At 43.8% G+C, this 25,590-nt stretch overlaps 1 protein-coding gene across 2 annotated transcripts in view; it reads left to right on the plus strand.

Moving 5' to 3' along the window:
- The window catches only part of LOC124288775 (protein Wnt-5a-like), a 117,878-nt gene that overhangs the window by 61,844 nt on the left and 30,444 nt on the right, over nt 1–25,590 (plus strand). For both annotated transcript variants that reach the window (XM_046725305.1, XM_046725312.1), the window contains exon 4: nt 9,599–9,891. In XM_046725305.1, coding sequence (XP_046581261.1) covers nt 9,599–9,891 — 293 coding nt within the window. The remainder of the gene's footprint in view (nt 1–9,598; nt 9,892–25,590) is intronic.

Here is a 25,590-nt window from a genome sequence, read left to right on the forward strand (position 1 = left end):
AATGAAATAAGTTCAATATTCTCCTCCGATAGCCAGCCCATAATGAATGAAATAAGTTCAATATTCTTCTCCGATAGCCAGTGCATAGTGAATGAAATAAGTTCAATATTCTCCTCCGATAGCCAGCCCACAGTGAATGAAATAAGTTCAATATTCTCCTTCGACAGCCAGCCAATAATGAATGAAATAAGTTCAATATTCTCCTCCGACAGCCAGCCCATAATGAATGAAATAAGTTCAATATTCTCCTCCGACAGCCAGCCCATAGTGAATGAAATAAGTTCAATATTCTCCTTCGACAGCCAGCCCATAATGAATGAAATAAGTTCAATATTCTCCTCCGATAGCCAGCCCATAGTGAATAAAATAAGTTCAATATTCTCCTCCGACAGCCAGCCCATAATGAATGAAATAAGTTCAATATTCTCCTCCGACAGCCAGCCCATAGTGAATGAAATAGGTTCAATATTCTCCTTCGACAGCCAGCCCATAATGAATGAAATAAGTTCAATATTCTCCTCCGATAGCCAGTGCATAGTGAATGAAATAAGTTCAATATTCTCCTCCGACAGCCAGCCCATAATGAATGAAATAAGTTCAATATTCTCCTCCGACAGCTAGCCCATAATGAATGAAATAAGTTCAATATTCTCCTCCGATAGCCAGTGCATAGTGAATGAAATAAGTTCAATATTCTCCTCCGACAGCCAGCCCATAATGAATGAAATAAGTTCAATATTCTCCTCCGACAGCCAGCCCATAGTGAATGAAATAAGTTCAATATTCTCCTCCGACAGCCAGCCCATAGTGAATGAAATAAGTTCAATATTCTCCTTCGACAGCCAGCCCATAGTGAATGAAATAAGTTCAATACATCTCCGATAGCCAGCCCATAGTGAATGAAATAATTTAGTCTCACAGGAACAGCTGTGGAGCCATGATGAAAACAATACGTTTATGCAATAACTCGCCCCAGGTAATGAGAGATTTGCTTTATTCCTTGTCAGTCAACCACATTCTCTGAACAGCATAAGCCTAATAGTTTGAGAAATAAACATCTCTTAACCCATGGAAACTAGGCACTGCCGTCAAAACACCAGTAAAAACATTTGCAATACATTGCCGAAAATGAGCTACAAAATTTCCACTAATAGATTTATTCGAGACTTCTCGGGCTTTTTGTTTTCCTAATATACAGAGTCGCTCATCACTAGGAGTTCCGATGAGTAGTAATGGCGTAACCTGTGCCCCTGTAGATGTTCCTGTAGCCCTCCGAGCGCCTAACGTGGATCATAAAGGTTGTTTTATGACCGTCGGCTTGTAGCGTAACGGTAGCGAGATTCACTGCTGCGGCAGCCAACAGGAACAGGTTTCCCTGACACTAACAACATGCTATGTCTTGACTTCTCACCAATGTTTATGATAATTGTTTCAGTGTTTTATAATTGAACGGCTGCAGAAAAAACACAAACTGAAAATTGAACTTAACAAGTTATGTGCATCATGTATCACGCGTCGCGTGCTCATTAAGAAACAGGTTAAAGATTAGAGATGAAGGATAGATGGTGTCCACATCAGCGGTAGAGGTGAAGGATAGATGGTGTCCACATCAGCGGTAGAGGTGAAGGATAGATGTGGTCCACATCCACATCAGCGGTAGATCAGCGGTAGATGGTGTCCACATCAGCGGTAGAGGTGAAGGATAGATGGTGTCCACATCAGCGGTAGAGGTGAAGGATAGATGGTGTCCACATCAGCGGTAGAGGTGAAGGGTAGATGGTGTCCACATCAGCGGTAGAGGTGAAGGGTAGATGGTGTCCACATCAGCGGTAGAGGTGAAGGGTAGATGGTGTCCACATCAGTCGTAGAGATGAAGGGTAGATGGCGAAGGGTAGATGGTGTCCACATCAGCGGTAGAGATGAAGGGTAGATGGTGTCGTAGAGGTGAAGGGTAGATGGTGTCCACATCAGCGGTAGAGGTGAATATAGTTGATGCTGAGGCTGCTCCGTCAGCAGAACGCTTCACACTGTCCAAATATTACAACTTGTATTGAAATAGAATTCGTAATGTCAGAGTTCCTATACGCCTGTGTGTAGCTACTTGCAAGTGTCCAGCTACTTGCCTGTGTGTAGCTATTTGCCTGTGTGCAACTACTTGCCTGTGTGTAACTACTTGCCTGTGTGTAGCTACTTGCCTGTGTGTAACTACTTGCCTGTGAATAGCTACTTGCCTGTGTGTAGCTACTTGCCTGTGTGTAGCTACTTGCCTGTGTGTAACTACTTGCCTGTGTGTAACTACTTGCCTGTGAATAGCTACTTGCCTGTGTGTAGCTACTTGCCTGTGTGTAGCTACTTGCCTGTGTGTAACTACTTGCCTGTGTGTAGCTAGTTATGTGTACTACATGTGCCACAGTGTAAGGCGTACGTCCAGGTCACCGCTGTATGTGATGATACACATACTGTACACTGACATGGCGCGCCCACCGTTGTTCCAGGCTGTATGTGATGGTACACATACTGTACACTGACATGGCGCGCCCACCGTTGTTCCAGGCTGTATGTGATGATACACATACTGTACACTGACATGGCGCGCCCACCGTTGTTCCAGACGTTATGGATGTCGAGTATGTCATCACCAACAGGTTGGGGAATGGTGTTTTGACCTGTACTCCCAGCATAGAAAGTCATCTTGTTTACAATGCCCCTCTCTGAGCATAGCCTTCAATGATTCCTCTTGTTTGCGTCCCTGCCGCACCCTAGCATTGGAAACATCTGGAGAAGTGATAAACCTTGCCTGGATGCAGAGCGACGTCAGGCGCGGAACATGCACGTCACTTGCAGTGCGATATAGAAGCGAAGGGGCAAGTGGACTCGGATGATAATGGGAATATGGTTTAATCGTTCTCTACCGCTGGTGCATGTCATATTATACGTAATTCGTTAAGCAGGTGCCCTTGCTGTAGGACGATGTTGCAACGTCGAGGAGAAGTTAACGATGATGGCGGTGTAGGTTTTCTACATGACGTAATCTCTACGACCTTGACCTTAATCATGCGTGGAGAGAATTCGTATTTTACGACTGTCGTGGCTGATTGAATTAAAGTTGAATCGCCGACAACGTCTCCTGTTCAGATGGTAGCCGTGACTTGAACACCCCTGCCCGAACCTATTTGACGCCGTTTTTAATGACCTTGATCAATCGTTCGTTCGGAGTTACGGTTTTATGCCTTTCTACATGAGGTCGGTCATTGGAAGTACTGATATGTCTGCTGACGCCCGTCACTCCCAAGTTGCAGTGCCCTCTCTAAGGACGCCAGGATTTGGATCTGCTTCTTGTCGGAACAGCCAGTGAGAGATGTATTTATTCTACAAACTTATGAAATGAGAAAAGATCCTGATACCAATATTTCTCCAACCTTTTCCCTTGAAGCATGGCCAGTACATGAGTGGAAAACTTCTTGAGGCGGCGTTATCAACATGGCGCTTATTTTGGACCATTTCTATTGGCTTGTCGTACTAGTGCCATCATGGTATGATATGTCTCACGCAGACTGCCGCTCAAAGGTTTTGTTTTCCTCGGACTCATATGCTTGTTGTGGTCAACTTATGGGAATTCCTGACTCAACTTCACCATACATACCCCCACTGGGCTAGTGCAATCGACCTTTATATTGGAAAGTAATTGTCCTTCTATTAGGAGCGTGTTACCAGAAAGAAAAGCGAAGATTTGCTTTAATATTGAATATTGACCCTCATTTGACCCCTGAAGGTCAAGGACGTAGAGGTTATTGAAAGATTTGATAGAATTATTGGCAAAATGTCAGTGCACGGGTTTGAATGAATGGATGTCGAGGGAAGACATCTATTGGTATTGTCGGCAATGTATGCGACCGCGGCAATATCTATATCCACACATACGTCAGTGAGCTTACGGCGGATTAAGTTTCACAACAGTCAATGCCCAGTTTGATCTCTGAGGCTAGTCATACAGAAATGGTAAAACATTCGTGGATATCTCGAACTAAAGAGCCATCATCAGACAAGTGTGGATATCTCAGGCTAGTTAATGAGAGATGCCATGAGACATAGTGGATATCTCAGGCTAGTTAATGAGAGATGCCATGAGACATAGTGGATATCTCATGCTAGTAAATGAGAGATGCCATGAGACATAGTGGATATGTCATGCTAGTTAATGAGAGATGCCGTGAGACATAGTGGATATCTCAGGCAAGTTAATGAGAGATGCCATGAGACATAGTGGATATCTCATGCTAGTTAATGAGAGATGCCATGAGACATAGTGGATATCTCATGCTAGTTAATGAGAGATGCCATGAGACATAGTGGATAACTCAATCATAGTTAATAAGCGATCCCACGAGACAGTGGATATCTCAGGCTAGTTAATGAGAGATGCCATGAGACATAGTGGATATCTCAGGCTAGTTAATGAGAGATGCTATGAGACATGGTTGATATCTCATGTTAGTAAATGAGAGATCCCACGAGACAGTGGATATCTCAGGCTAGTTAATGAGAGATGTCATGAGAAATAGTGGATATCTCAGGCTAGTTAATGAGAGATGCCATGAGACATAGTGAAAATCTCAGGCTTGTTAATGAGCGATCCCACCAGACAGTGGATATCTCAGGCTAGTTAATGAGAGATGCCATGAGACATAGTGGATAACTCAATCATAGTTAATAAGCGATCCCACGAGACAGTGGATATCTCAGGCTAGTTAATGAGAGATGCCGTGAGACATAGTGGATATCTAAGGCTAGTTAATGAGCGATCCCACGAGACAGTGGATATCTCAGGCTAGTTAATGAGAGATGCCATGAGACATAGTGGATATCTCAGGCTAGTAAATGAGAGATCCCACCAGACAGTGGATATCTTATGCTAGTTAATGAGAGATGCCATGAGGCATAGTGGATATCTCATGCTTGTTAATGAGCGATCCCACCAAACAGTGGATATCTCAGGCTAGTTAATGAGAGATGCCATGAGACATAGTGGATATCTCATGCTAGTTAATGAGAGATGCCATGAGACATAGTGGATATCTCAGGCTAGTAAATGAGAGATCCCACGAGACAGTGGATATCTCAGGCTAGTTAATGAGAGATGTCATGAGGCATAGTGGATATCTCATGCTAGTTAATGAGAGATCCCACGAGACTGGATATCTCAGGCTAGTTAATGAGAGATGTCATGAGGCATAGTGGATATCTCAGGCTAGTTAATGAGAGATCCCACGAGACAGTGGATATCTCAGGCTAGTTAATGAGAGATACCATGAGACATAGTGGATATCTCATGCTAGTTAATGAGAGATTTCATGAGACATAGTGGATATCTCAGGCTAGTTAATGAGATATGCCGTGAGACATATTGGATATCTCATGCTAGTTAATGAGAGATCCCACCAAACAGTGGATATCTCAGGCTAGTTAATGAGCGATCCCACGAGACAGTGGATATCTCAGGCTAGTTAATGAGAGATGCCATGAGACATAGTGGATAACTCAATCATAGTTAATAAGCGATCCCACCAGACAGTGGATATCTCAGGTTAGTTAATGAGAGATGCCATGAGACATAGTGGATATCTCAGGTTAGTAAATGAGAGATCCCACGAGACAGTGGATATCTCAGGCTAGTTAATGAGAGATGTCATTAGGCATAGTGGATATCTCATGCTAGTTAATGAGAGATCCCACGAGACAGTGGATATCTCAGGCTAGTTAATGAGAGATGTCATGAGGCATAGTGGATATCTCAGGCTAGTTAATGAGAGATCCCACGAGACAGTGGATATCTCAGGCTAGTAAATGAGAGATACCATGAGACAAAGTAGATATCCCAGACATTTTATACGTAGGTGATAAGACATTTTTGGTGGTGGTGCAGTAAAACTGAACGCATCGTTTATTGGATGCTGACCGTTGCCTGTCTTGAGCTCCCTGTACACAGATAGTCATGCTTATCTACGACTCTCACCAGTGGAAGTGAAGCGTAAGTTAAGATGTGCATTCTTTAAACGTGTATGAAGTATATGGTGAGTAGATTCACAGACCATGTAAAGGTAGTATATTGATATATACTATTATCTACAATCTCGTTGGTGATACCGACTCACGTCAAATAACAGATATTGTACTGCCTGAATAGATATGCAATGAAATGTTCACGACCCGCGGAACAGCGAGTCGGCCTCAACATGCCATAGAAAAGTCTCGGACAGACATTCATTTGGCACTCCTCTTGCGTGCGACGTTTAAGCCATTGTCAGTATAATTGTACGTTTTACTGTGAAAGGAAACGCAATATTAAACTACTTTACAATTGTATACTGGAGATAATTACTGGTTTAGAATACACTTCAGCCCTGCCGAGAGGAAGATGATATATATCATGACGTTGTGTTGGTGTAGGGTCGTGCTTGCATTCACCATGGCCTGTTTGGTGCAGCTCGTTCTCCGTCATCATTGCTTCAATTCCTTCTCAACATTGGGACAGGTTCATTAAGGTGAAACGTTTCACTCAGTAGGCCGGCCGTCATGACAGACTTCACAACCATCATTGTTTGATGACAGTAGTCGAATACTTTACTTAAACTACCCAGTTTAACTCAAACGCTTTACCTGAACTGCCCAGTTTAACTCGAACCCTTTACCTGAACTGCCCAGTTTAACTCGAACCCTTTACCTGAACTGCCCAGTTTAACTCCAACCCTTTACCTGAACTGCCCAGTTTAACTCCAACCCTTTACCTGAACTGCCCAGTTTAACTCCAACCCTTTACCTGAACTGCCAAGTTTAACTCGAACCCTTTACCTGAACTGCCCAGTTTAACTCGAACCCTTTACCTGAACTGCCCAGTTTAACTCCAACCCTTTACCTGAACTGCCCAGTTTAACTCCAACCCTTTACCTGAACTGCCCAGTTTAACTCCATCCCTTTACCTGAACTGTCCAGTTAAACTCCATCCCTTTACCTGAACTGCACAGTTAAACTCCAAGGCCCAGATTTTCGAAGCTCTCTTAGCGCTAAGATTGTCGTAAGTGCCATACATTAACATTAACTTACGACTATCTTAGCGCTGAGAGAGCTTCGAAAATCTAGACCCAACCATTGACCTGAACTGCCCAGTGTAACTCCAACCCTTGACCTAAACTGCCCAGTTTAACTCGAACCCTTTACCTGAACTGCCGAGTTTAACTCGAACCCTTTACCTGAACTGCCCAGTTTAACTCGAACCCTTTACCTGAACTGCCCAGTTTAACTCGAACCCTTTACCTGAACTGCCCAGTTTAACTCGAATCCTTTACCTGAACTGCCCAGTTTAACTCGAACCCTTTACCTGAACTGCCCAGTTTTACTCCAACCCTTGACCTCAACTGCCCAGTTAAACTTCAACTCTTTACCTGAACTGCCCAGTGTAACTCCATCCCTTTACCTGAACTGCCCAGTTTAACTCCAACCCTTTTCCTGAACTGCCGAGTTTAACTCGAACCCTTTACCTGAACTGCCCAGTTTAACTCGAACTCTTTACCTGAACTGCCCAGTTTAACTCGAACCCTTTACCTGAACTGCCCAGTTTAACTCGAATCCTTTACCTGAACTGCCCAGTTTAACTCGAACCCTTTACCTGAACTGCCCAGTTTTACTCCAACCCTTTACCTGAACTGCCCAGTTAAACTTCAACTCTTTACCTGAACTGCCCAGTGTAACTCCATCCCTTTACCTGAACTGCCCAGTTTAACTCCAACCCTTTACCTGAACTGCACAGTTAAACTCCAAGGCCCAGATTTTCGAAGCTCTCTTAGCGCTAAGATTGTCGTAAGTGCCATACATTAACATTAACTTACGACTATTTTAGCGCTGAGAGAGCTTCGAAAATCTAGGCCCAACCCTTGACCTGAACTGCCAAGTTTAACTCAAACCATTTATCTGAACTGCCCAGTTTAACTCGAACCAATTATCTGAACTGCCCAGTTTAACTCGAACATTTTACCTGAACTGCCCAGCGTAATTCGAACCCTTCATATGAGTTGGCCAGTGTAGTATAAAGTCTTTGTTCTTGTAGCACAGACCCCACATAGCGACTGTAGCCGGCGCAACAACCACCATGTCTATCTCCATACAAGGACATATAGAACCACAGGACAGTTAGTACACCACAGTGCATATACTTGACCGTAATGTCAATACCACATCACAGTGCATATACTTGACCGTAATGTCAATATCACATCACAGTGCATATGTCAAACCGTAATGTCAATATCACATCACAGTGCATATGTCAAACCGTAATGTCAATATCACATCACAGTGCATATACTTGACCGTAATGTCAATATCACATCACAGTGCATATACTTGACCGTAATGTCAATATCATATCACAGTGCATATGTCAAACCATAATGTCAATATCACATCACAGTGCATATGTCAAACCGTAATGTCAATATCACATCACAGTGCATATGTCAAACCGTAATGTCAATACACATCACAGTACATATGTCAAACCGTAATGTCAACATCACATCACAGTGCATATGTCAAACCGTAATGTCAATATCACATCACAGTGCATATGTCAAACCATAATGTCAATATCACATCACAGTGCATGTGTTCGACTGTATTGTCAATATCACATCACAGTGCATGTGTTCGACCGTATTGTCAATATCACATCACAGTGCATATGTTAAACCATAATGTCAATATCACATCACAGTGCATGTGTTCGACCGTATTGTCAATATCACATCACAGTGCATGTGTTCGACCGTATTGTCAATATCACATCACAGTGCATATGTCAAACCATAATGTCAATATCACGTCACAGTGCATGTGTTCGACCGTATTGTCAATATCACATCACAGTGCATATGTCAAACCATAATGTCAATATCACATCACAGTGCATGTGTTCGACTGTATTGTCAATATCACATCACAGTGCATATGTTAAACCATAATGCCAACATCACATCACAGTGCATATGTCAAACCATAATGTCAATATCACGTCACAGTGCATGTGTTCGACCGTATTGTCAATATCACACCACAGTGCATATGTCAAACCATAATGTCAATATCACGTCACAGTGCATGTGTTCGACCGTATTGTCAATATCACATCACAGTGCATATGTCAAACCGTAATGTCAATATCACGTCACAGTGCATGTGTTCGACCGTATTGTCAATATCACATCACAGTGCATTTGTCAAACCGTAATGTCAATATCACATCACAGTGCATGTGTTCCACCGTATTGTCAATATCACATCACAGTGCATTTGTCAAACCGTAATGTCAATATCACATCACAGTGCATGTGTTCCACCGTATTGTCAGATAGTGCCTAGTTGTAGTTACCTAAGAATTTAACCATCCATGGGCATTTATTTCATTCAGTACATTGTGGCCATAACCAAGGTGCCACCAGCTTGTTACTCTGAGTCAGTGTGTTGTGTACAATATTTCTTGCAATGCTATTTTGTGTGTTATATTGTTATATATTGTTTTTATTAAATAAATTGTTTATTGTTTCAGCTAGCAGGGAAGCGGCATTCACGCACGCAATATCTGCCGCAGGTGTCGTCCACGCCGTCAGCAGGTCGTGCCGGGAGGGCGAGTTGGCGAGCTGTGGTTGCAGCCGGGCCAGGAGGCCAAAAGACTTGAATCGAGATTGGATTTGGGGTGGCTGTGGAGACAATATAGAATATGGCTATAGATTTGCTAAAGCCTTCGTTGATGTTCGAGAGAAGGAGAAGAATCATCCTCGGCATTCTAGAGATCTTGCCCGGATGATAATGAATTTGCATAATAACGAGGCCGGGAGGAAGGTAAGGAGTATTACTTGTCTTATAGGGGACATAGCGGGAAATAAACAACATTGTTATTCTTGGAGACTTACAGATGATTACTTGTCTTATAGGGGACATAGCGGGAAATAAACAACATTGGTATTCTTGGAGACTTACAGATGATTACTTGTCTGTATGTTGTCACGTAATTAACACCATTGTTGGCCTTAGAGGGTTACAGGTGATTACTGTATGTTGTCAAGTAATTAACACCATTGTTGGCCTTAGAGGGTTACAGGTGATTACTGTATGTTGTCCAGAAATGACTAACAATGTTGTGTTTAAATAGTTACATTTGATTACAGTCTCTATGTTGTCAGGTATTTAACACAGTGCTAGTTTAAGATATTTCCAGAAGGTCACCCAAAAGGGTTGGTGTGTACGTGAGTTCTTCTCCCAAGTTGTATGTATCGTGGTTTTACAAGAACGTCAGTGAAGCACACACTGCGCAACATTTAATTATTTCAACATATACGTGAGATTCTAAAACATAAAGTAAGAATCACACGAGGATCTGTGTGCAGCGGCAGCCAAATACCCCTAGGCTGAGTCAGCAGGAATGGTTTCCACATCCGAGAAGCAGCACCCAGGATCTCACGCTGACTCTCTGGAGATTTTAAATATAATTGAAGTAAATTGACTTTCATCTAATTTGGAAATCACTTTCTGGAAAATGAAACTTTGCATTATCTCATTAAGAACTTTAGTTGTTTGGGTTGTAGACCCCGAGTTCACCTTGTTCGAAACCGTAACCACTGGATGAGACAAAACAACATTACACTGGCGGTTCCAGGACACGAATGGAACTCACTTTTTTCCTTGTTTTTCTGCATCTCTGACATTCAAGAAACACGTGTTGTACAGCACCTCCTATTCCCTCCGGGGGAGCTTTCCCTAGAGCTATGGCGAATTTACGAATACTTATCCCATTTGGAAACAAATCGTTGTCATGTGTAGATCAGTAAATTGGAGCGGCGAAGGGCTATAAATGTGTAGTAAGTGCCCAAATTGCACCTAGATGAGCCAAAACCCATTGAAAAGTTGGAATGCTGAAACGAAACGTCCTTCTTTAAGTATATATTATCTACGACCCCATAAAAAGTAAATCAAGACGCAGAACAAGGAGGAACAGAATTACTTGTGGAAATGATAGCAATCGCATTTCTCGCTGTTTTATGTAGAAAACAGACAGGCATTTTGCCCCGTGGGGAAATTCAGATTTCTTTGCCAGCCTGTAGAGAGGTCTATGGACTGAAATTTAAGATGTGGGGAAAGGGGTAAGATGGCGACAGTTTTTCAATGTGCTTTATCCATCACTGTTTACTCCTCAACTCTGAATGTTGTAGGCTACGGTTGTGATAGTTTCGCAATATATACAGATTTATTACGTGGAAGGAAAATAAGCAAACTTCAAATTCGGGATTGTTTTGTCCCTGGTAAATATCCCTCCGCCGCGGTGCTAGAGCCGCCGTCTGATCTGCAATACGTCTGGGGGTAATGAAGCGCAAGAGTGACAAAGCGGGACTCTCGAAACCTGTTGCTGCATTTGTTACAGCTGGACTCGGTTTTCCATTAAGCAACACCCCTCTTGTAAGATCAACTGCCTCGTGATTTATTGGGAAGAGACGAGCGTTGCTCGACCATAGTAGAGTAGAACTTCGAGTTCCATTTCATACCAAACACATCAAAGTTGAATAATCTCACTCCGCGAAAGTTTGTATCTTCACACAAAGGGTATTGTTATTGGTATAGGTTTTAAGGGGAGTGGAGAAATCGGAATATATTTGCTGTCAGTAATTTGTTCTCGTGTGTTCGTACAATGATGTTGTTGACAGACTACGTTAGCTTAAGCGCCGATCCTTTGAAGAAATGCGTGTGCGACAAATTTATTGTCGATTTCGAATCGATATGAAGAACGACAGGAACATATTAAATGTAGGTGGTTAACTTGGGAAATATACAATACACGTAGCGGGGCTTGTCTTGATACAACATGAATTAGTAACTTGTTTCTTGTCCCTTGGACCAAAGTCCTACACCACCGCCTGCGCCACAATGTCACTGTTCCCACATGTCACGTGTGTTATTTCGTGTCACGTGTGTTATATCGTGTCACGTGTGTTATATCATGTCACGTGTGTTATATCGTGTCACGTGTGTTATATCATGTCACGTGTGTTATATCGTGTCACGTGTGTTAAGTCGTGTCACGTGTGTTAAGTCGTGTCACGTGTGTTATATCGTGTCACGTGTGTTATCGTGTCAAGTGTGTTATATCGTGTCCTTCATCTCCCTCCAGGTCCTACATATCCCTCCAGGTCCTTCATCTCCCTACAGGTCCTTCATCTCCCTCCAGGTCCTTCACCTCCCTCCAGGTCCTACATCACCCTCCAGGTCCTACATTTCCCTCCAGGTCCTACATCACCCTACAGGTCCTTCATCTCCCTCCAGGTCCTACATCCCTCTCCAGGCCCTTCATCTCCCTCCAGGTCCTTCATCTCCCCCCAGGCCCTTCATCTCCCCCCAGGTCCTACATCACCCTCCAGGTCCTGACCCGTGAAGGTCCAGGTTAGAATATTGATCTTCAATAACCCATGCTTGTCGTAAGAGGCGACTAACGGGATCGGGTGGTCAGGCTCGCTGACTTTGTTGACAGATGTCATCGGTTACCAGTTGCGTGGATCGATGCTCATGCTGTTGATCACTGGATAGTCTGGTCCAGACTCGTTTTTTTACAGACCGCCGCCATAAAGCTTGAATATTGCTGAGTGTGGCATAAAACTAGAATCACTCACTCACTCACTCTTCACATCCCTCTCCAGGTGTTACATCTCCCTTCAGGTCCTACATCCCCATCCAGATCCATCATCTGCCTGCAGGTCCTTTATATCCCTCCAGGTCCTGCATCCCCATCAGGTCCTACATCTCCCTACAGGCTCGTCATTTGGAGTCACATTAAGCCCTGGCCACGTTCACCAGGAGTCACATTAAGCCCTGGCCACGTTCACCAGGAGTCACATTAAGCCCTAGCCACGTTCACCAGGAGTCACATTAAGCCCTGGTCACGTTCAACAGGAGTCACATTAAGCCCTGGTCACGTATAGCCGGAGTCACATTCAACCCGTGTGACATTCAGCCCGTGTAACGTTCAACCCATGTCACGTTCAGCCCGTGTGACGTTCAACCCGTGTCACGTTCAGCCCATGCCATGCTCAACCCGTGTCTCCCCGCATCTCGCCGAGGAAGCCCCTTCATTACCGACACGTGTTCTCCTTTATGATCTATGGTTGACTTGTTAAAGCTGTGCATGACGTACAGCAGTGCAATGCACACACGCCAGTACTTCAGTCTTAATGTAGGATATTCATCGTTGCCATCTCCTGCTTAAACTTATCGGAACAAATCTCAGGATGCTAATAACCCATTTCAAGGGAATATTCATGTTCAGTAGCAGTATCATATGTTGATATTTAATGTGGTTTATTATCATCTTTCATATTTTAGTTTAGGTCAGGGCCATGTAGCAACAAGCAATTTGGTTACTGAGATAGGAACGCTCTCCTGCAAGGGCTTTTGTAATGGCTTTTCCAAATCATTAATCGGTGAAACCAACGCACCATATTACAGCAATCAGCAAATGTTCATTTCCATGACAACACTGACGTCACATGGCAAGCTTTCATTAAAATGAAAAGTATCATTTCCTGAAAGTAAACCTACTAAATAGTTCCCGTGCTAATCTGGTTATGAAAGAATGTTTGAAATGAAGCTGGTTACCGGTATGGTACTGGAGTTATCACCACCTGCTGGTTAAGAGACGAATAATAAACTACTCGTCCGAGGGCCTTATCAACTACATGTTTGTAATCCTTGACAATGCTTAACTGTACCCTGTACACACCGAAGTAGCTGTGTGCTTTGTTACATCACACAAGGCTGTACTGTACCTTTCTAACATCACACAAGGCTGCACTGTACCTTTCTTACATCACACGAGGCTGTACTGTACATTTCTTTCATCACACAAGGCTGTACTGTACCTTTCTTTCATCACACAAGGCTGTACTGTACCTTTTCTACATCACACAAGGCTGTACTCCACCTTTCTTACATCACACAAGGCTGTACTGTACCTTTCTTATATCACACAAGGCTGTACTGTACCTTTCTTTCAACACACAAGGCTGTACTGTACCTTCTTACATCACACAAGGATGCACTGTACCTTCTTACATCACACAAGGCTGTACTGTACCTTTCTTACAGCACACAAGGCTGTACTGTACCTTTCTTTCATCACACAATGATGTACTGTACCTTTCTTACATCACACAAGGCTGTACTGTACCTTCTTACATCACACAAGGCTGTACTGTACCTTTCTTACAGCACACAAGGCTGTACTGTACCTTTCTTTCATCACACAATGATGTACTGTACCTTTCTTACATCACACAAGGCTGTACTGTACCTTCTTACATCACACAAGGATGTACTGTACCTTTCTTACATGACACAAGGTTGTACTGTACCTTCTTACATCACACAAGGTTGTACTGTACCTTCTTACATCACACAAGGATGTACTGTACATTTGTGTATATAGACACGGATGTACAGTGTGCTTCTTCAGAAACACCCGACTGTACTGCTTGCTTGTTTCACCACCCACTGTCAGACAGTTCATCACAAGGTAACACAAATGGTTAAAACATGACCTATAAGGGGAAATAACTCTTCTAGATGTGCACTGACCCAGAAGTAGAAGATGATGCAGTGTTGTGCCTGAGCTGTGGCGTCTACAGTGCGTAAATGTTGCTTCTAGCCACAGACGTAAGTGTTGTTTCTAGCCACAGACGTAAGTGTTGTTTCTAGCCACAGACGTAAGTGTTGCTTCTTGCCACAAACGTAAATGTTGCATCTAGCCACAGACGTAAATGTTGCATCTAGCCACAGACTTAAGTGTTGCTTCTAGTTACAGACGCAAGTGTTACTTCTAGCTATAGACGTAACTGTTACTCTAGCCACAGACGTATGTGTTACTTCTAGTTACAGACGTAATTGTTGCTTGTAGCTATCTAATCGTAAGTGCTGCTTCTAGCCACAGGCGTTAGTGTTGCTTCTAGCCACATACGTAAATGTTGCTTCTAGCCACAGACGTAAGTATGGCTTCTAGCTACAGACGTTAGTGTTGCTTCTAGCCACAGACGTAAGTGTTGCTTCTAGTTACAGACTTACGTGTTGCTTCTAGCCACATACTTAAGTGTTGCTTCTAGTTACAGACTTAAGTGTTGCTTCTAGCCACAGACGTAAGTGTTACTTCTAGCTGTAGACGTAACTGTAACTCTAGCTACAGACGTAATTGTTGCTTGTATCTATCTAATCGTAAGTGTTTCTTCTAGCCACAGACGTAAGTGTTGCTTCTAGCTACAGACGCAAATGTTGCTTCTAGCCACAGACGTAAATGTTGCTTCTAGCCACAGACGTAAATGTTGCTTCTAGCCACAGACGTAAGTGTTGCTTCTAGTTACAGACGTAAATGTTGCTTCTAGCCACAGACGTAAGTGTTGCTTCTAGCTACAGACGTAAGTGTTGCTTCTAGCTGGATACGTAAGCGTTGCTTCTAGCTGGAGACGTAAGTGTTGCTTCTAACCACACACGTAAGTGTTAGTTGTAGCTAGAGACGTAAGTGTTACTTCTTGTCACAGACGTTGGTGTCACTTCTAGCCGCAGTCACTGGTCTCATCTAACTTCTCAATTCTGGTCGCGCCAGACCCTTTCACTGCGGGCGGTAGAAGCATCAAGCAGAAGGGAAGTCACTTAAGTTTATCTCAATATTTTGTTAATATTTGTGAAGGACGCCAGTTGCTCAAGGGCTTGTATCTACTTTCTCTTTTGCAAGGCACTGTGCTGCATCTGTAGCGTGTCATGCAGTCAGGCTGGACACTGCTGTATATCACCCCCTTGATGATGGCCACGCTCCTGCATCTCACTGTAGATAGTTTTGTTACCAACTTGCGCCATACCATACCTGTTCCTAAGTAGCACACATGGCGGGAGTTAAGTGAAATATACACATTGCTTATTTCAAACGTCTCACACTTGAGGCGAGCTTAGAATTCTTCCCCGTCTTACAAATGAAAGAAACATACCAGCGTATGCCATGATACAGACTCACGTCCAGAAAGCCAGGAATGCACCGTATGACAAAGACTCACACGCAATAATTCGGGAATGAAGGTATGATAAAGCCATACTTACAGACTCCCTGAACTGTTTCAAGGATCTTCAATTTCATCATTTGTAATAATAGTCCTCCTTCTGTCACGACCAGTGTACTTGGCCAAGGTCAAGGTCACTCATTACAAAGTTACAAATGTGACTTTTGTTATCTTCCGTCCCGACACGATCATCTATGGCTGACCTGAAGACCACAGGCTCACGTTCCAGCAGCCAGCATCTCGGAGTAGGAAGGACTCAACCCTCAGAGTATGTCACAGTTTGGCATACAGTGACAGGGCGGCTGTTCTCAGGCTGCTCTCGTACAGTGAAGGGGCGTTCGGTTGTCAGGTCACTCTCGTACAGTGAAGGGGCGGCTGTTGCCAGGTCACTCTCGTACAGTGAAGGGGCGGCTGTTGTCAGGTCAGTCGTACAGTGACGGGGCGGCTGTTGTCAGGTCAGTCGTACAGTGACGGGGCGGCTGTTGTCAGGTCACTCTCGTACAGTGACGGGGCGGCTGCTGTCAGGTCACTCGTACAGTGACAGGGCGGCTGTTGTCAGGCTGCTCTCGTACAGTGACAGGGCGGCTGTAGACAGTTTCTGCAACACCGACTGGGTTGATTGTGTAGACAGCGTCTATTACAAGAAGATGAGATTTTATTCTGAGCTGCAGAAGATTATCAAAGGGAATAGAAACAACACCGTGTCTACTTAACACCGTCATGGATACAGATGTGGCCTTGCATTATTCGATCATATCTCTTCATCTTTATCTGTTTGGAAAGCATAATTAAGACGTGCTGCTGAACTTCTGTCCGTTTGGAAATCAAATTCACAAAGTGAAACACAACCTTCTCGAAATGACAAGCAATCTGTATTTCCTTGCAGTTGTAAGACCCCAATTTAGAACTGACTGACAGTTGTGAGATAGGCCGGTAACCAGACGAGTTTTTCCACCCTAATAAAGACCCTGATATCTGATAACGTTACCCCTCCGTGGTTGCTGCATGTCCTTCAAATACTTGGGCAACACACACATTGGTGCTTTACAGACACGATGAAATGCCATGAAGTAACATTTAAACCTTGAACAAATATTTAAACCATATAGATGTTCTTAAACCACAAAGTAATGATTAAACCACTAAGTAATGTTTAAACCACAAAGAAGTAGTTACATCGTGCAGTTAGTCCTTAAACTACAAAGTTCTTCTTATCTCCAAGTAAGACTTAAAACCGCGAAACAGTGCTTCAGTCGATCAGTAATACTTAAATCCTGGTGCTATAAAGTAACCCAATAAGTATATGTGGTTCATAAATCCATCGACAGATTTATCCATGCAGTGGTTTATAAACACGAAGTTAGACTTAAACCAAGCAGCAATACTCGAACCATGTAGCAGCACTCCAATTGTACATTTCGGCTTAAACCAGACTGTTGAATTAAACCAAGAAGCAATAGGTAACGCACATGGCCGATTGAAGCACGCTTGCCTATTCACTACAACATCATAGTCTTTGAAAACCAGCCTGATACATGAAGCCAAATTAATTCGCTATGAACTATGAGTGAACGTGTGAGAGACATGGAAGCCACGTATATCTCCCATTGACACTGGAAGCAGCTTGAGAGGTGAGGTGAGTGCGACTATTGACGCGAAGGGTGGACTGCAATATTGGATTAAGTCGAAGGTTCCCCTTCACGCCGCGACATTTACTTCAGTAGGTAATTTGGGCTTCTTCCAGAACATATGTTAGGCATTCTCTAAAGTCATTATCATGTAATTACTCCAAGTAGGCGTGAGCCTCGATCGGCCCAGTAGTCTGGCGGGAACGTCGGAAACGTTGACACTAGACTCTCATGAGATGTTATGCCGGACACCCTGTGATACCGGACACCTTGTAATACAAGACGCCTTCTAATAATAGAGATCCTGTGATGTGAGAGGCTCCATATAGTGTTAGACACCTCGTAATGTCACAGATTCATTGATGCCAATAATGCCCGGTACACGATAACTTAAACACCCTTTAATGACTGTAACACCAGACACCCTGTAATGTCTGACACACTGTAACGCCAGACACCCTGTAATGTCTGACACACTGTAACGCCGGACACTCTCACACCAATATTCAGCAGCCATTTTCCCAAACCACTCAGAATACCAGGGTATTTGACGTGTTTAACCAGGTATCCGTCTCACCTGTATCTGTGCTACCAGCATTGCCCGCCTGTGTTCATGCGGGATTAGGTTGTCTCAATAATTACACGTTCACTCCTTTATCCCATCAACTTGGAGTTATTTTAAGATATATGTGTCTTCCCTACAGCTGTCAGTGCAGAGTCAATTAACTTTGTTGTCAAATATGTGTGTGTCAGGTGCAGCTTCTGTTGTGTGTGTGTCAGGTGCAGCTTCTGTTGTGTGTGTGTCAGGTGCAGCTTCTGTTGTGTGTGTGTCAGGTGCAGCTTCTGTTGTGTGTGTGTGTCAGGTGCAGCTTCTGTTGTGTGTGTGTCAGGTGCAGCTTCTGTTGTGTGTGTGTGTCAGGTGCAGCTTCTGTTGCGTGTGTGTCAGGTGCAGCTTCTGTTGCGTGTGTGTCAGGTGCAGCTTCTGTTGTGTGTGTTTCAGGTGCAGCTTCTGTTGTGTGTGTGTCAGGTGCAGCTTTTCTTGTGTGTGTGTCAGGTGCAGCTTCTGTTGCGTGTGTGTCAGGTGCAGCTTCTGTTGCGTGTGTGTCAGGTGCAGCTTCTGTTGCGTGTGTGTCAGGTGCAGCTTCTGTTGTGTGTGTCAGGTGCAGCTTCCGTTGTGTGTGTCAGGTGCAGCTTCTGTTGTGTGTGTCAGGTGCAGCTTTTCTTGTGTGTCAACAGGCGGCATGTTATAATTGTTGCTTACTGCTACACTCAGGGGCAAAGGAAACGTAAGGTGACCTACATTAACTGTTTATTCCTTCACCACCACATGGTTGTAAACCTGGATATTGGCTAGTTACACGCTAGTTACAACATGGTTGTAAACCTGGATATTGGCTAGTTACACGCTAGTTACCGCATGGTTGTAAACCTGGATATTGGCTAGTTACACGCTAGTTACCACATTGTTGTAAACCTGGATATTAGCTAGTTACACGCTAGTTACAACATGGTTGTAACCCAGGATATTGGCTAGTTACACGCTAGTTACCGCATGGTTGTAAACCTGGATATTAGCTAGTTACACGCTAGTTACCACATGGTTGTAAACCTGGATATTGGCTAGTTACACGCTAGTTACCGCATGGTTGTAAACCTGGATATTAGCTAGTTACACGCTAGTTACCACGTGGTTGTAAACCTGAATATTGGCTAGTTACACGCTAGTTACCACATGGTTGTAAACCTGGATATTAGCTAGTTACACGCTAGTTACCACATGGTTGTAAACCTGGATATTGGCTAGTTACACGCTAGTTACCACATGGTTGTAAACCTGGATATTAGCTAGTTACACGCTAGTTATCGCATGGTTGTAAACCTGGATATTGGCTAGTTACACGCTAGTTACCACATGGTTGTAAACCTGGATATTAGCTAGTTACACGCTAGTTACCGCATGGTTGTAAACCTGGATATTGGTTAGTTACACGCTAGTTACCGCATGGTTGTAAACCTGGATATTAGCTAGTTACACGCTAGTTACCACGTGGTTGTAAACCTGGATATTGGCTAGTTACACGCTAGTTACCACATGGTTGTAAACCTGGATATTAGCTAGTTACACGCTAGTTACCGCATGGTTGTAAACTGGATATTGGCTAGTTACACGCTAATTACCACATGGTTGTAAACCTGAATATTGGCTAGTTACACGCTAGTTACCACATGGTTGTAAACCTGGATATTAGCTAGTTACACGCTAGTTACCGCATGGTTGTAAACCTGGATATTGGCTAGTTACACGCTAGTTACCACATGGTTGTAAACCTGGATATTGGCTAGTTACACGCTAGTTACCGCATGGTTGTAAACCTGGATATTAGCTAGTTACACGCTAGTTACCACGTGGTTGTAAACCTGAATATTGGCTAGTTACACGCTAGTTACCACATGGTTGTAAACCTGGATATATGATAGTTACAAGCTAGTTACCGCATGGTTGTAAACCTGGATATTGGCTAGTTACACGCTAGTTACCACATGGTTGTAAACCTGGATATTGGCTAGTTACACGCTAGTTACCGCATGGTTGTAAACCTGGATATTGGCTAGTTACACGCTAGTTATCGCATGGTTGTAAACCTGGATATTGGCTAGTTACACGCTAGTTATCGCATGGTTGTAAACCTGGATATTGGCTAGTTACACGCTAGTTACCACATGGTTGTAAACCTGGATATTAGCTAGTTACACGCTAGTTACCGCATGGTTGTAAACCTGAATATTGGCTAATTGCACGTCTCTCGAGAGCCACTTGCATCACGAGTGAGAACCATGTGTTTCATTTATTCACTGAAATTTACAAGGTGTGCATAAAACTGCCCGTTTCAGAATCGAGTAAGTAATACGTGTCTGTCTGGTGCCTTTACTGCCATCGATCTGACACAAAGAACATGCCCCATCCCACTACAGAGCAGAGAGAAAGAGTGACTGTGATGTTGTAGATGGGTGCAACACAGGACAATGTTGCACGGATTCTGGGGTGTGCAAAGTGCACTATCACCACACTGGCAACACACCACCATCAAACTGGCCGAACATAGGACAGACCTAGTACAGGAAAACAAGGGTTACAACCTACAGGGAAGATCGTCATTTCCGCGTGTTTTACGCGAGGAACAGATTTCTCACTGTGACGTTAACTGCCGCAAAGAGCCTTGGTCATCAAATCACCAGGAGCCGCCGTTCATGGACATTGACGTAGGCTATTGTGTGTCACTCAGTGAGTGTAATTACTGTACTTGCTGTCTACCGTTGTTGGTCTTCCCATGTGTGTGTGTCTCCGAGTGAGGTTTTGTATGATACACTTGACCTGAACCCCAAGGACGATATATAGTTATTGTTGTTGGTTTCCCCATGTGTGTGTGTCTCCGAGTGAGGTTTTGTATGATACACTTGACCTGAACCCCAAGGACGATATATAGTTATTGTTGTTGGTCTCCCCATGTGTGTGTGTCTCCGAGTGAGGTGTTGTATGATACACTTGACCTGAACCCCAAGGACGATATATAGTTATTGTTGTTGGTCTCCCCATGTGTTTGTGTCTCCGAGTGAGGTGTTGTATGATACACTTGACCTGAACCCCAAGGACGATATATAGTTATTGTTGTTGGTTTCCCCATGTGTGTGTGTCTCCGAGTGAGGTGTTGTATGATACACTTGACCTGAACCCCAAGGACGATATATAGTTATTGTTGTTGGTCTCCCCATGTGTGTGTCTCCGAGTGAGGTGTTGTATGATACACTTGACCTGAACCCCAAGGACGATATATAGTTATTGTTGTTGGTCTCCCCATGTGTGTGTGTCTCCGAGTGAGGTGTTGTATGATACACTTGACCTGAACCCCAAGGACGATATATAGTTAGTGTTGTTGGTCTCCCCATGTGTTTGTGTCTCCGAGTGAGGTGTTGTATGATACACTTGACCTGAACCCCAAGGACGATATATAGTTATTGTTGTTGGTCTCCCCATGTGTTTGTGTCTCCGAGTGAGGTGTTGTATGATACACTTGACCTGAACCCCAAGGACGATATATAGTTATTGTTGTTGGTCTCCCCATGTGTGTGTGTCTCCGAGTGAGGTGTTGTATGATGGACTTGACCTGAACCCCAAGGACGATATATACTTATTGTTGTTGGTCTCCCCATGTGTGTGTGTCTCCGAGTGAGGTGTTGTATGATACACTTGACCTGAACCCCAAGGACGATATATAGTTAGTGTTGTTGGTCTCCCCATGTGTTTGTGTCTCCGAGTGAGGTGTTGTATGATACACTTGACCTGAACCCCAAGGACGATATATAGTTATTGTTGTTGGTCTCCCCATGTGTGTGTGTCTCCGAGTGAGGTGTTGTATGATGGACTTGACCTGAACCCCAAGGACGATATATACTTATTGTTGTTGGTCTCCCCATGTGTTTGTGTCTCCGAGTGAGGTGTTGTATGATACACTTGACCTGAACCCCAAGGACGATATATAGTTATTGTTGTTGTTGTTGGTCTCTCCGAGTGAGGTGTTGTATGGTGTGTGTGTCTCCGAGTGAGGTGTTGTATGATACACTTGACCTGAACCCCAAGGACGATATATAGTTATTGTTATTGGTCTCCCCATGTATGTGTGTCTCCGAGTGACATGCCTTTGATTCAGTCGAGTTTGCCTTTGATCCATGAAATCTTGGGCAATGCTCATCAGTTAATGTCATTCCTCTGTAGTAATCATGTAATGTACAACCTATAAGAAGGTATGTTCCAAGTTTGTAATTGGTAAAGTGTCCGACAAGGATAAGGTTTATGTCCTACTCTCTTCGATGTATTCATCAATGACCCCTCTTCTTACTTCAGCTTCCTTCTGATACATTTCAACAAATTATGTCGTTAACACACAAGAGTATATGTAACCATGGTTACAATTTCAGAACATAATGTATCAAAAATTAATTATATAATATGTATGTATTCTCTATTTTCTTTACTCCTCCTGCAAGTATACTCTAACTGCTACTTGTGTGTGCGTGTCAACTGCATGTTTTCACAATTGCCCCTGTTCTGTAATGGATGATTTCAGTCATTGATATATTTGCTCTAAGGTCAACTATCACACAACATTGGCCACGCGTCCAGGAAGACACCACAGTTTTTATTCCATGTAGAACCCTCGTTTCCCACCTTCTGATGGCCTCTCATTGTGAATGGTTTAGTTTTATCTGGAAGCATTTTGCCATTATTAGGTTTTTCTGAGAACTGAGAGCTCGCAAACTTTGAAAAACAGATGAAAGTTTCCCTGCATGTTGTCATATGTATAGGACCAACAGGTGTGTGCTGGAAGCTATTGGTCATTTAAGACATGATCAACGGTCAAAAATCTGTGGAATAACGCCAGCAAGTGTGAAGTGTGCCGCCGAAGCGGCAGCCATCAGTTGGAAGTGGCTGGTCTGACAGATTGTAGGTTAGACGAAGGTGTTAAGCCACGGTATTATCGCCATACCAATCAGCCTGGTGGAACCTCACACTCCGCGCACAGACAATCTCGCGCTGCTCAGAGGCGAGAGAATGAACTTCGTCAAGCCCTTTAACAAGAACTCACTGCTTTCTTAGGCCCGTTGACAGAACCGCCCCGCGGGGATTGGGCGAGTCAGGAGGATTTAGGTGAATCACGCCAATTAAACAGAAATTACGCACGGATATGAGAGAATGGCAGTCCTTCCTTAGGGTCAAGACGGTCGCTTGACGAGGACGGCAACAGCAAACAAACGGCTTGATTAGATTAAAAGCCAGGCCCACTTTGGTCTGTGGCGCACAGAAACGTATTGTCCTCCTCTGCCACAGGCTTCAATAGGAAACCTATGCTGTTGATAATTCAGAGATAATCAGTCAAATTGTAACACGCGATTTCTCTCGTGTTCCTTGTGATAACACTGGTTTAATGAATTTGATTATCCCCACTCGAGCTCGTAGACTATAAACAGACAGCACTTAGCATCACTTAATGTTGAAATGAACACCGGCAATTACTCACGGAAATTCAACGTTTGATTGATTGAAATTGACAGGTCAGAATTACACTCAAGTCCGAAACACTTTAAGGGGAATTTGTTGAGTTTAAACTTTTTATTTTGTTTTTTGGGGGGCAGAAATTGTCTGAAATTTTGAAATAGCTTGAACGCATTGTTCCAGTTGTAGCGCGACTGTTAGACTGACGCTGTACGTTATACAGATGCTGCTGCTGTAGAGGCAGGAGGAGGCCGAGTACACGGACGGCGTGTGTAGCTGCAGGAAAACACTTACCACGAGTCTGAAGAATTAGAAAGTGATCATAAATCAGATATCCCGTTCAGAGTGTATATCCAGGTAATCCACCCAATCAACAATTTCCTGCGATATTTCCTCACATCGTGCCGTGAAGGGCTATTAAAAACCTTTCTGTATATGTCTTAGCCAAATTAACCTAACTTTTTGCCAGGAACTGTTGCGAAAAAATGAAACCCGCGTCTGTTTTATCCTAGCTTCTACTGCGCGAACCACGGAGCCGTGAAAGTAGTTATGTCATGTTTCAAATTGAATTCGATTTCTTTAACGAAAGAGCAACTCCACCTACTACATGTACTACTACTGTAACTCCTACGTCTTGGGTTCTATATCTTGTGTAAGTGAGGGGCACAATGTCATCCTGGAAACCAAGTATACATACCTACTGCGGGTTTCCTTTGAATCTGTCTGTTGGAGTCTTGTTGGCACAGGGCACTGTGGGTGCAGTTGTATGTTAGTGAGTGGTTACAGTTGTATCACGTTTGAGCAGACCGTCGTGCAGGTGGCACACGCTTACCTACTGACAAACCCACAGGCGGAATCAGGGCAAAATGTCGGTCCCTTGCTGTACGCTATTTGGCCTGTGGCAGTCACAGTGGTTAAGTGATCAGTGCGCCGGAATGTGATTCGAACCCACAATGATAGGTTGATGGCGTTTCCAAGGGAGGCAACTCCCCTGTGTGGAAGACGGAAATCGGTTGTTGATACAGAAACAGAGAGGGACAGGTCACGCACAATTACACCATGTGCTTCCACGGCGCACAGTCTTCCTCTCCTTAACTTGGTAGTTGGAACTGACGCACGTCGACATAGGCAGCACGTCGACATAGGCAGCCCATCGAGGTAACCGACCTTGATGTATGGTTACACATGCTTAACGCTTCCCTTCACGCCAAGCGAGCATTTACGTTTGATTCGAGATACAGTCCGGGGTATCTCCACCATCTTCCGTGTTGGAATGTTCTCCAAGACGGCACCGCGCATTCCAGGAATTTCAGGATATCTGGAACCAGCAAGCTCGCCATCCGTCAACAAATGGTTATGTTAGATGTCGGACTCGGGCAGACCGGCTATAAACAGCAGAGCTGGAAAACCCGTCATGTGTCATTACCGTTAGCCTTAGGTGTCATTACCGTTAGCCTTAGGTGTCATTACCGTAAGCCTTAGGTGTCATTACGGGTAGCATCAACTGTCATAACACTTAACATGACGTGTCATAACCGTTAGCCTTAGGTGTCATATAACCCTTAACATCACGTGTCATAACCGTTAGCATTACGTTTTATAATCATTTGCACTACGAGTCTTTACTCCGCATAACGTCAGAGAGGTGTGTTTGTGACTACTACAGGAGGTGTCTCTGTATGTGGCTGCTACAGGAGGTGTGTCTGTATCTGGCTGCTACAGGAGGTGTCTCTGTCTGTGACTGCTACAGGAGGTGTGTCTGTATGTGGCTGCTACAGGA

This window comes from Haliotis rubra, unplaced genomic scaffold (genome assembly GCF_003918875.1).
Source record: "Haliotis rubra isolate DU_JTF1 unplaced genomic scaffold, ASM391887v1 Scf1113, whole genome shotgun sequence".
NCBI lineage: Eukaryota > Metazoa > Mollusca > Gastropoda > Lepetellida > Haliotidae > Haliotis > Haliotis rubra.